We start from the raw sequence: 13,092 nt of genomic DNA, 5'->3' as shown, positions 1-13,092 counted from the left end.
CTTGACCATTCTGGAAAATAAGTGGTATATTCAACTCAATAGTGGTGTAAAAATTAAAGTTTCATGAGAGTTAGGTACCCTGTGACACTTTTTCTAAAAGTTCTCCATTTTCAAGGAGGAGTCTCTATGGTGTCTGGGCTAAAGTATTCACTCCCATTCTCATGTTGAGTATCCCAGGGCTACTCTTTATAAATCAGGCTTTGTGGACCCTGAATCAGCATTTGTGAGACTGTGTAGCAAATCAGATTTAGTTCTGTTTAAGCAGGCTCGCAGAAAATCTGTCCAGTCAAGTATGTATCTCTTTGAGTAGAGAATTCAGACTTCAAGGGTCTGACGTGAACTGCCCACATCTGGCTATCAGTGAACTGGGAAGGGAAAATAAAAGGAATAGGAGGTAGTTAGAGGAAGGGGATGGAGAATCTAGAATGAAAGAAAATGTATAACACAGTTTCTTCCACGATGTTCTTACAGCTGTATCCCATTTCATCACTGAAATCAAACACCTAATAGACTTTAAAATACATTTCAAAGGTATTTAAGTCCTTGTGCAATTAGTACAGTGTCATTGGGGAACAGCTTGCTCACAGTCTTTCCCATCCGGGATAGAAGAGTTGCTTTTAAAATGTAAATGTTTATATGTACATACATATACATATATATATATATACACACATATATATGTATATATTTTTTTCTAATAAAGGCCAATGACTTTACTTTGAAGTTCACAATTATTTTTTTTTATCCTCTTGATCTTTTAAATATTTCTTATCTGTTTTTCTTGCAGGTGGACCTGTAATTGATTTGCCTCTAGAATATACAGAAGTTGTCAAATACAGAGCAGGTACATCTGTGAAGCTCAGAGCTGGCATCTCTGGCAAACCTGAGCCAACAATTGAGTGGTATAAAGATGATAAAGAGTTACAAACCAATGCATTGGTGTCTGTCGAAAATACCACTGACCTTGCATCTATACTCATCAAAGATGCAAATCGCCTTAATAGTGGAAGCTATGAATTAAAACTAAGGAATGCTATGGGCTCAGCCTCAGCTACCATCAGAGTACAAATCCTTGGTAGGTTCTGAATACAGGCCAACATCAAATTTTGTTGGCCTAAAATTTAGTAATTTTAAATAATAGCTTTTAAAAAAGTACTAACTCATTGTTTCGTTCTTTCATTGACAGACAAACCTGGACCGCCAGGTGGACCAATTGAATTTAAGACTGTCACTGCTGAAAAGATAACTCTTCTCTGGCAGCCTCCAGCGGATGATGGTGGTGCAAAAATCACTCACTACATTGTGGAAAAGCGTGAGACAAGCCGCGTCATATGGTCTATGGTGTCTGAAAATTTGGAAGAGTGCATCGTTAAAACCACCAAAATTATTAAAGGAAATGAATACATCTTCCGGGTTCGAGCCGTGAACAAATACGGAATTGGTGAACCACTGGAATCTGATCCAGTGGTAGCAAAGAATGCATTTGGTGAGACAATATTTCATTAGAAAACTGAAATCAAACACAAATATTTTAAAAATAAACATAAACTATTCTGCTAGCTTGTTAATATGTTTTCTTAGAATGATTTGATTTCCTTTTGTTTCACATCTCCTCTCAGTGTTATCCTTTTCACAAGGTGGAAAGTATAATAAATGAAACTAATATTCTTGGATAAGATTTAAAGATTAAAAGGTAGACTTATCAGTAATGTTGATCCTTTGAACTCATTTTCCTTTTTGTTTCTAAATAGTTACACCAGGGCCTCCAAGCATACCAGAGGTGACAAAGATTACCAAGAATTCAATGACTGTTGTCTGGAACAGACCGGTTGCAGATGGTGGTAATGAAATAAGCGGCTATTTCCTTGAGAAACGAGACAAGAAGAGTCTAGGATGGTTTAAAGTCCAAAAGGAGACTATCCGCGACACCAGACAAAAAGTGACAGGACTCACGGAAAACAGTGACTATCAATACCGAGTTTGTGCTGTAAATGCTGCAGGACAGGGTCCATTTTCTGAACCATCTGACTTCTACAAAGCTGCTGATCCTATTGGTAAGTGCTCATAAGGGCAGCATCTTCACCTATGTTTCCTTTCTTGTCACCAACTTGAATGTGATTATGTAATTACTCTATTGTGAATGGCCTTTTCAGATCCTCCAGGCCCACCAGCTAAGATAAGAATTGCAGATTCAACTAAATCATCCATCACCCTTGGCTGGAGTAAACCTGTCTATGATGGGGGCAGTATTGTTACTGAATATGTTATTGAGATGAGACAAGGAGAAGAAGAAGAATGGACTGTTGTCTCTACCAAAGGAGAAGTCAGAAGTACAGAATATGTGGTATCTAACCTGAAACATGGAGTCGATTACTACTTCCAGGTATCTGCTGTAAACTGTGCTGGGCAAGGAGAACCTATAGTAATGACTGAACCTGTACAAGCTAAAGATATACTTGGTATGTACCTACTGGTATGATTGTGTTCTTATTTTTTTTATTAGAGTACTTCCAGGAAATCACTCATTTTCTGGCTTTAAAATGCATTGTGTATGTTCCTTTTATATCTGCAGAGGAACCAGAGATTGACCTAGACGTGGCTTTCAGAACATCTATTATAGCTAAAGCCGGTGAAGATGTACAAGTATTTATTCCCTTTAAGGGCAGACCTCCACCTACTGTCACATGGAGAAAAGATGAGAAGAATCTTGGCAGTGATGCCAGATACAGTATTCAAAACACTGATTCATCTTCATTACTCATTATACCTCAAGTGACTCGCAATGATACAGGAAAATATATTCTCACAATAGAAAATGGAGTTGGTGAACCAAAGTCTTCAACTGTGTCTGTTAAAGTGCTTGATACGCCAGCCGCCTGCCAGAAACTACAGATTAAACATGTTTCTCAAGGCACAGTCACTTTGTTCTGGGATCCTCCTCTCATTGATGGAGGATCTCCCATAATAAATTATGTCATTCAAAAGAGAGATGCCACCAAGAGAACATGGTCTGCAGTGTCACACAAATGTTCTAGTACGTCCTTTAAGGTAACAGATTTGTCAGAGAAAATTCCATTCTTCTTCAGAGTTCTTGCAGAAAATGAAATTGGAATTGGGGAACCCTGCGAAACTACAGAGCCGGTGAAGGCTGCTGAAGTACCAGCTCCTATACGCGACCTGTCAGTGAAAGATTCAACAAAGACATCTGTTACCCTGAGCTGGACCAAGCCAGACTTTGACGGTGGTAGTGTCATCACAGAATATGTTGTGGAAAGGAAAACTGAAGGAGAACAAACATGGTCACATGCAGGCATAAGTAAGACATGTGAAATTGAGGTTGGCCAACTGAAGGAACAGTCAGTCCTGGAATTCAGAGTGTCTGCCAAAAATGAGAAAGGACTAAGTGATGCTGTCACTATTGGGCCAGTTACAGTAAAAGAACTTGTAATTACACCTGAAGTAGACCTGTCAGAAATCCCTGGAGCACAAGTCACTGTGAGAATTGGGCATAATATGCACCTCGAATTACCTTATAAAGGAAAACCCAAACCATCTATCAGTTGGCTGAAAGATGGTTTGCCATTGAAAGAAAGTGAAAATGTCCGTTTCAGTAAAACTGAAAACAAAATTACTTTGAGTATTAAGAATGCCAAGAAGGAGAATGGAGGGAAATATACCATTATTCTTGATAATGCAGTTTGTAGAAACTCATTTCCCATTACAGTCATCACACTTGGCCCACCATCAAAGCCCAAAGGGCCCATTCGATTTGATGAAATCAAAGCTGACAGTGTCATTATGTCATGGGATGTGCCTGAAGATGATGGAGGAGGAGAAATTACTTGTTACAGCATTGAGAAACGGGAAGCTTCACAAACTAATTGGAAGATGGTGTGTTCAAGTGTTGCCAGGACAACTTTCAAAGTTCCTAATCTAGTCAAAGACGCTGAATACCAATTTAGAGTGAGGGCAGAAAACAGATATGGAGTCAGCCAGCCACTCCTCTCAACCATAATTGTGGCAAAGCACCAGTTCAGGATTCCTGGCCCCCCAGGAAAGCCAGTTATATACAATGTGACTTCTGATGGCATGTCACTAACTTGGGATGCTCCGGTTTATGATGGTGGTTCAGAAGTTACTGGATTCCATGTTGAAAAGAAAGAAAGAAACAGCATTCTCTGGCAAAGAGTTAACACATCACCAATATCTGGAAGAGAATATAGAGCTACTGGACTGATAGAAGGCCTGGATTACCAGTTCCGTGTATATGCTGAAAATTCTGCTGGCCTGAGCAGACCTAGTGACCCAAGCAAATTCACCTTAGCTGTTTCCCCAGTAGGTAAGTGATTGAGTATTATTCAAATATACTTAATTGAGTAACTGAGTATGTTAGCAACAAACAAATCAAACACTGATTTTCTTCCATGTATCACCTTCTCACACACCTTATCACTAGAAAACTGGTCAAGTAAAGCAAGGAGGATGATTTTAAATCAATCTAATAAAGTAATTTAAAATTCTTTTTAAAGACTATGATATAAAAAATTGAAATTAATGGTTAAAATGAGCTTCTAAGATTTATTAATTTATTTTTCTTCCATTGATGATTAAGTTGATTACAGAAATAATGATGCATTTAACTTCCATTAATTTTTTAGACCCACCAGGCACTCCTGACTACATTGATGTCACCCGAGAAACCATCACACTTAAATGGAACCCACCATTGCGTGACGGGGGCAGTAAGATTGTGGCTTACAGCATTGAGAAACGGCAAGGGAGTGATCGTTGGGTTAGATGCAACTTTACTGATGTCAGTGAATGTCAATACACAGTGACAGGACTTAGTCCTGGGGATCGATATGAGTTCAGAATAATTGCAAGAAATGCTGTTGGAACTATAAGCCCACCCTCACAGTCTTCTGGAGCTATTATGACAAGAGATGAAAATGGTACGTATTTACAACGGATTTCCAATAAGGCTAAGGGCATTCAACATTTTTAAAAAATACTTTTGGTCCCTAATCGATAAAATGGGAACAGGAACATCATTTCATACAGATTACCCAAGGTTGCTATGTGGATGAAATAGATTGTTTACCTTTCAGATGAAGAGAAGAAGAAAAAATGTAATTGGCATCAATTCTTTGAACCATGTCTATTATTTCACTCCATTCCCATACAAATAGCATGCAAGTGGGAATGAATTTTTAGCTTTGTAATTTCAGTCATTTATAATAAGGAAAAAGGCTGTCAAGAATAACTGTCCATCTGAAGTTACTAAAATACAAGGGTTGGAGTAAGATATTTCATGCAAATGGAAATGAGATAAAAAGCTGGAGTTGCAATACTTATATCTGACAAAATAGACTTTAAAATGAAGAATATATTGAAGTTACTAAAATACAGCTTACATCCAAGCACAATCATCACCTTGCTTGGGTACAGCTGATAGCCTCATACAGGAACATTTTGAATATGCAGCAGTATTAGGAAGTAAATGATCTGTAAATGTTTTGTTTCTCTTTTTATAAATGGCAATGCAAGATTAATAACATAACAAAGGACATACCTAATAATATGCAAATATTTAACCCCATAGTCTAAATGATCAATTATCAATCCTACTTTCAGAATAGCCTTTGGTAATACAGAATAAACCTCATTCTTCCTGGCTTTATGATATAGTACTAATGAAAAACATGTTTATTTATATCTTCATTAAGCCAAATGAATACATACTATTTCTATTTCTTTTATAGTTCCACCAACCGTGGAGTTTGGCCCTGAGTACTTTGATGGTCTCATTATTAAGGCTGGGGAGAGCCTTAGAATTAAAGCTTTGGTGCAAGGAAGACCAGTACCTCGAGTAACTTGGTTCAAAGATGAAGTAGAAATTGAAAAGAGGATGAATATGGAAATAACCGATGTCCTTGGATCCACCAGCCTCTTCGTTAGACATGCTACTCGTGACCATCGTGGTGTATATAGAGTGGAAGCCAAAAATTCATCTGGCACTGCAAAAGCAGATATTACAGTAAAAGTACAAGGTACTTCTAAAAGAGTTTCTTAATCTTACAATTTACAGGTCTCAAATTAGGCCTGATTGCATTTTAATGGGCAAGGAAAAAGAAACTAACCCGGGAACCTTTCTCTTATAGATACACCAGGAAAAGTAGTTGGGCCAATAAGATTCACCAATATTACTGGCGAGAAGATGAACCTGTGGTGGGACGCTCCACTCAATGATGGCTGTGCTCCCATAACTCACTACATCATTGAAAAACGGGAAACCAGTAGACTTGCATGGGCACTAATTGAGGATCATTGTGAAGCCCACAGCTATACTGCCACTAAACTAATAAATGGCAATGAATACCAATTCCGTGTTTCTGCAGTTAACAAGTTTGGTGTTGGCAGACCACTTGATTCTGACCCAGTAGTTGCTCAAATACAATATAGTAAGTTTCCATTTCTATGAAATGGTATTATTTTATAAGATTAACTTCCAAGCAAGCATGTGTAATTTGTTTGTTTCTTTCTTTCTTTCTTTCTTCTCATTTTACAGCTATTCCTGATGCCCCTGGCACTCCAGAACCTAGTAACGTAACAGGCAATAGCATTACCCTGACATGGACAAGGCCAGAATCAGATGGTGGCAATGAAATTCGACATTATATCCTTGAAAGGAGAGAAAAGAAAAGCACACGATGGGTAAAAGTGATCAGCAAACGACCAATCTCTGAGACAAGATATAAAGTCACTGGTCTGATAGAGGGCAATGAGTATGAATTCCATGTCATGGCTGAAAATGCTGCAGGAATAGGACCTGCTAGTGATATCTCAAGACTAATCAAATGTAGAGAGCCAGTCAGCCCACCAAGTGCTCCCACTGTGGTCAAAGTGACAGACACATCAAAGACCACTGTGAGCTTAGAATGGTCTAAGCCAGTGTTTGATGGAGGCATGGAAATAATTGGGTATATTATTGAAATGTGCAAAGCTGACTTAGGAGATTGGCACAAGGTAAATACAGAGGCATGTGTGAAAACAAGATATACAGTCACAGACCTACAAGCAGGTGAAGAATACAAATTCCGGGTTAGTGCTATCAATGGTGCTGGACAAGGAGAGAGCTGTGAAGTGACTGGCTCAATTAAAGCAGTTGACCGATTAACAGCTCCTGAGTTAGACATTGATGCAAACTTCAAGCAGACTCATGTTGTTAGAGCTGGAGCCAGTATTCGCCTCTTCATTGCCTACCAGGGTAGACCAACTCCTACAGCTGTGTGGAGCAAACCCGACTCTAACCTTAGCATTCGGGCTGATATCCATACAACAGACTCCTTCAGCACGCTCACCGTGGAAAACTGCAACAGAAATGATGCAGGGAAATATACCCTTACGGTGGAAAACAACAGTGGTAGTAAGTCAATCACATTCACCGTAAAGGTGCTAGACACTCCAGGCCCACCTGGCCCGATTACCTTCAAGGATGTGACCCGGGGATCTGTTACATTGATGTGGGATGCCCCTCTCCTTGATGGTGGTGCCCGAATCCATCATTACGTGGTAGAGAAACGAGAAGCAAGTCGCCGTAGCTGGCAGGTTGTCAGTGAAAAATGCACTCGTCAGATCCTCAAGGTCAATGACCTGGCAGAAGGCGTTCCATACTATTTCCGTGTTTCTGCAGAAAATGAGTACGGTGTTGGTGAACCCTATGAAATGCCAGAGCCAATAGTAGCCACAGAGCAGCCTGCTCCACCTAGGAGACTTGATATTGTTGACACAAGCAAATCCTCTGCAGTCTTAGCTTGGCTTAAACCTGACCATGATGGAGGCAGCCGGATCACTGGCTACCTGCTCGAAATGAGACAAAAGGGATCTGACTTCTGGGTTGAAGCTGGTCACACCAAACTGCTGACTTTCACAGTGGAGCGTCTGGTTGAGAACACTGAATATGAATTCCGTGTGAAGGCCAAGAATGATGCTGGCTACAGTGAACCCAGGGAAGCATTTTCTTCTGTCATCATCAAGGAGCCTCAAATTGAGCCCACTGCTGATCTCACTGGAATTACCAATCAGCTCATAACTTGCAAAGCAGGAAGCCCATTTACCATCGATGTGCCAATCAGTGGTCGTCCCGCCCCTAAAGTAACATGGAAGCTGGAAGAAATGAGACTTAAAGAGACAGATCGAATGAGTATCACAACAACAAAAGACAAAACCACCTTGTCTGTAAAGGAGAGCATGAGAGGTGACTCTGGAAGATATTTCTTGACCCTGGAAAATACAGCTGGTGTTAAAACATTTACCATCACAGTTGTGGTTATCGGCAGGCCAGGTCCAGTAACTGGCCCCATCGAAGTCTCATCTGTCTCCGCTGAATCATGTGTCCTTTCATGGGCTGAACCTAAAGATGATGGAGGCACTGACATTACTAATTACATAGTTGAAAAGCGTGAGTCGGGTACAACAGCTTGGCAGCTTGTCAATTCCAGTGTCAAGCGCACGCAGATTAAAATAACTCGTCTTACAAAATACATGGAATATTCTTTCCGTGTCAGTTCAGAGAACAGATTTGGTGTCAGCAAGCCTCTAGAATCAGCACCAATCGTTGCTGAGCATCCATTTGGTAAGAAAAATAAAAATCATATTTCAAAATCTCTATTATTAACATTTCCCCTGAATTTTATGAAATCATATTCATATTTGATACCTTTGTTTATATTTAGTCCCACCAAGTGCTCCTACCAGACCTGAAGTCTACTACGTGTCTGCGAATGCCATGTCTATTCGTTGGGAAGAACCCTATCATGATGGTGGCAGTAAGATCGTTGGCTACTGGGTTGAGAAGAAAGAACGTAACACTATTCTTTGGGTGAAAGAAAATAAAGTGCCATGCTTAGAGTGCAACTACAAAGTAACTGGTTTGGTAGAAGGACTGGAATATCAGTTCAGAACATACGCTCTCAATGCCGCAGGCGTTAGCAAAGCCAGTGAAGCTTCAAGACCTATGATGGCTCAAAATCCAGTTGGTATGTATCAGAATTTAAGGGTACATTCATTTATTATTAATATTATTAGTTGTAACAGTAGTACTCGTAGAATTCAGTTCTATTTTTTTTAACCTTATTTTTGTATCACTTCCAGATGCACCAGGAAGACCAGAGGTGACAGATGTCACAAGATCAACAGTGTCACTGATTTGGTCTGCCCCGGTATATGATGGAGGCAGCAAGGTTGTGGGTTACATCATAGAGCGTAAGCCAGTGAGTGAAGTTGGAGACGGTCGCTGGCTGAAGTGCAACTATACCATCGTATCTGACAATTATTTCACCGTGACCGCTCTCAGTGAAGGAGACACTTATGAATTCCGTGTGTTGGCCAAGAATGCAGCAGGTGTAATAAGCAAAGGATCAGAATCTACAGGCCCCGTCACCTGCAGAGATGAATATGGTAAAAAATACTCAATGTTCTCCTTTTAATTGATCACAATTGATTTGAAAATTGACTGTCATATATTCATTCGCATCTGTTTGCCTGTGACAGCTCCACCCAAAGCTGAACTGGATGCCAGATTACAAGGTGATCTGGTGACCATCAGAGCAGGCTCGGATCTTGTTCTTGATGCTGCAGTTGGTGGCAAACCTGAACCCAAAATTATCTGGACCAAAGGAGACAAGGAACTAGATCTCTGTGAAAAAGTCTCTTTGCAGTATACTGGCAAACGGGCAACTGCTGTGATCAAGTTCTGTGACAGAAGTGACAGTGGAAAATACACCTTAACAGTAAAGAATGCCAGTGGGACCAAGGCCGTTTCCGTCATGGTCAAAGTCCTTGGTAAGCAGGTCAAAAGTTCTTTTGTTTTTATAGCATTTTCGAGGGTGGACACAAAGAAAGATTTTTACTATTGCTTGTCATTGCACCTGTTTCAGATTCTCCTGGCCCATGTGGAAATCTCACCGTCAGCAGAGTAACAGAGGAGAAGTGTACTTTAGCCTGGAACCTTCCTCAGGAAGATGGAGGAGCACAAATAACTCATTACATTGTGGAAAGACGCGAGACAAGCAGACTTCACTGGGTGATTGTTGAAGGCGAATGCCCAACCCTATCCTATGTAGTTACCAGACTCATCAAGAACAACGAATACTTATTCCGAGTGCGGGCAGTAAACAAATACGGCCCTGGTGTGCCTGCTGAGTCACAGCCTATTGTAGCCAGAAATGCATTCAGTGAGTATTAACAGTTTTAAACAAATTGCTAGTTGCAATGTAATGGGACCGGGGGAGCAGGAGGGCAGTCATATCAGTAGTGACTTGGTGCGATTCTGATCATCCTTATTTTCATAAAAATGTAAACAGCTATTCCATCACAACCTGGCATACCTGAAGAAGTCGGGGCTGGCAAGGAGCATATCATCATTCAGTGGACAAAACCTGAATCTGATGGCGGCAATGAGATCAGCAACTACCTAGTGGACAAACGTGAGAAGAAGAGCTTGCGCTGGACGCGTGTCAACAAAGACTATGTGGTATATGACACCAGGCTGAAGGTGACTGGCCTGATGGAAGGTTGTGATTACCAGTTCCGGGTGACTGCAGTGAATGCAGCCGGTAATAGTGAACCCAGTGAAGCTTCCGACTTTATCTCATGCCGAGAACCATCATGTGAGTTCCAAGAACTATACATAAACCTAATGCGTATCAAAACCGTATTACAGTTAATCTCCCAAATGCCACTTTTGAGAACTTGTAGAATTTATGAATGGGCTAGAAAAGCATATGCTTATTAAAGGGATCTTAAATATAGCCTAAGTCAGAGAACATTTTAACTATAACTTCTGTTGATACGTTAGCAATTACATTGCTAAAAATCATTGCATTATTTTCTAATCTATGAAAAAAATAAATGATTCTGCTACCAATATGAAAGGGATGTATTTTATAAATCTTCCAAAGAATGGAGAAAAATGCACTGTAGTGATAGTAACTAATGAAAAGAAAACAGACAAAGTCTTTTTTAAGAAGAGGCTCAGCAAAGCATAGTTTCTAGTGTTATAATAAATGCCTAACAAAATAATTGTCACAAGAGCTGCAAAAATAGGAAGCAAATCCTTGTACAGAGCGTTAGCCCCAAAACGAAGGAATGAATCATTGGGACTGAATAGGGAAAACAGAAGAAAGTGAATCTTGTACTCATTAGAGATGTAGTGTCAAGTGACATTCACCCTGGGACAGCTGAGCAAATAAAGAAAAGCCCCTGAGAATGGATACTTTAAACAATGAGCTTAGCTGAAAGAGCACAGCATAGCTAGCCAAAGTAGCAGGAAAGACATCTCTACCTTTCTAAAGAAGTTTAATTCTTGAAATAGTAATTATAATAATAACAACAACAGTGACAGCATACAGTGCTGTCCTGTAACATCAGGAGAACCCAGTTACAAAGATTACCTTTGTGAGTGTAGATAAAGAACAATATACCTTTGTGATTCTTGAAAACCAAAAATACAAATCTCAAAGCTTCCGTATTTGTTTAACATATGCATCCCCCTTTTAAAATTTCGTAGATACCCCTGGCCCACCTTCTGCTCCAAGAGTTGTGGATACCACCAAGCACAGCATTAGTTTGGCATGGACCAAGCCCATGTATGATGGTGGCACTGACATCATAGGATATGTTCTTGAGATGCAAGAGAAGGATACTGATCAGTGGTACCGAGTGCACACCAATGCTACAATAAGAAATACTGAATTCACTGTGACAGATCTTAAAATAAGCCAGAAATACTCCTTCAGAGTTGCTGCTGTGAACGGCAAGGGTATGAGTGAATACAGCGAGACAATTGCTGAAATTGAGCCTGTGGAAAGACTCGGTATGTTTTATATAAGATTTTAGGTGAATTATTTGCTCGTCACACCTGTTCATGTATAATTAAGTTTTGATGTTTACTTTCCAGAAATACCAGATCTTGAGCTTGCAGATGATTTAAAGAAGACTGTGACCCTCAGAGCTGGTGTCTCGTTACGCCTGATGGTGTCTGTATCTGGAAGACCACCTCCCGTCATCACATGGAGCAAGAAGGGCATTGACCTTGCCAACCGGGCAATTATTGACACCACTGAGAGCTACTCTTTACTTATCGTGGACAAAGTTAACCGGTATGATGCTGGAAAATACACCATTGAAGCTGAAAATCAATCTGGCAAGAAATCAGCAACAGTCCTTGTTAAAGTATATGGTAAGTATTGGTCTGAAAATTGATGATGCTGTGAGTATATTCTCTAAAAAGATACACCTTGACCTATGATTGGTCACCTCTCTAGAGAGAAACTATGTTGAGTATATTTTCTTAAAAAAAAAAAAAAAAATCTATCAACCAATGGCAAATTAGAAGTATGAATCTTTCATTCTACTTTTTAGATACTCCTGGTCCCTGCTCTTCAGTGAAGGTTAAGGAAGTATCAAGAGATTCGGTGACCATTACTTGGGAAATCCCCACAATTGATGGTGGAGCTCCAGTCAACAATTACATTATTGAGAAGCGTGAAGCTGCCATGAGAGCATTCAAAACAGTAACTACCAAATGCAGCAAGACACTTTACCGAATTTCTGGACTTGTAGAAGGAACCATGTACTACTTCAGAGTGTTGCCAGAAAATATTTATGGCATTGGAGAGCCTTGCGAAACATCTGATGCAGTTCTGGTCTCAGAAGTGCCTTTGGTGCCTACAAAACTGGAAGTGGTCGATGTCACCAAGTCAACTGTTACCCTTGCCTGGGAAAAACCACTTTACGATGGTGGCAGCCGACTCACTGGATATGTTCTTGAGGCCTGCAAAGCTGACACTGAGAGATGGATGAAGGTTGTGACCTTAAAACCCACAGTCTTAGAGCACACTGTTATTTCCTTAAATGAAGGTGAACAGTACTTATTTAGAATAAGGGCACAAAATGAGAAAGGTGTGTCAGAAGCAAGAGAGATTGTGACAGCCGTGACTGTACAAGACCTGAGAGGTATGTACCAATTCACCAAAAAAAAAAAAAAAAAAGGATAATAATAGTAAAGTAAAATAAACATTCAGAATTCAT

The 13,092-nt window shown here is 40.0% G+C and overlaps 1 protein-coding gene across 1 annotated transcript in view; it reads left to right on the top strand.

Annotated features, from left to right (window-relative positions):
* TTN (titin) overlaps positions 1-13,092 on the top strand; it is a 270,598-nt gene that overhangs the window by 240,778 nt on the left and 16,728 nt on the right. Inside the window, exons 279-295 of the mRNA XM_074338692.1 lie at positions 788-1,075; positions 1,187-1,486; positions 1,752-2,054; positions 2,154-2,459; positions 2,573-4,339; positions 4,659-4,952; positions 5,763-6,050; positions 6,162-6,461; positions 6,569-8,635; positions 8,736-9,038; positions 9,154-9,459; positions 9,553-9,843; positions 9,939-10,235; positions 10,365-10,670; positions 11,570-11,875; positions 11,960-12,241; positions 12,424-13,017. Coding sequence (XP_074194793.1) covers positions 788-1,075; positions 1,187-1,486; positions 1,752-2,054; positions 2,154-2,459; positions 2,573-4,339; positions 4,659-4,952; positions 5,763-6,050; positions 6,162-6,461; positions 6,569-8,635; positions 8,736-9,038; positions 9,154-9,459; positions 9,553-9,843; positions 9,939-10,235; positions 10,365-10,670; positions 11,570-11,875; positions 11,960-12,241; positions 12,424-13,017 — 8,598 coding nt within the window. The remainder of the gene's footprint in view (positions 1-787; positions 1,076-1,186; positions 1,487-1,751; positions 2,055-2,153; positions 2,460-2,572; positions 4,340-4,658; positions 4,953-5,762; positions 6,051-6,161; positions 6,462-6,568; positions 8,636-8,735; positions 9,039-9,153; positions 9,460-9,552; positions 9,844-9,938; positions 10,236-10,364; positions 10,671-11,569; positions 11,876-11,959; positions 12,242-12,423; positions 13,018-13,092) is intronic.

This window comes from Rhinolophus sinicus, linkage group LG01 (genome assembly GCF_036562045.2).
Source record: "Rhinolophus sinicus isolate RSC01 linkage group LG01, ASM3656204v1, whole genome shotgun sequence".
Taxonomy (NCBI): Eukaryota; Metazoa; Chordata; class Mammalia; order Chiroptera; family Rhinolophidae; genus Rhinolophus; species Rhinolophus sinicus.
Note: the sequence above shows the minus strand (reverse complement) of the source record. Positions and strands in the feature narration are given on the sequence as shown.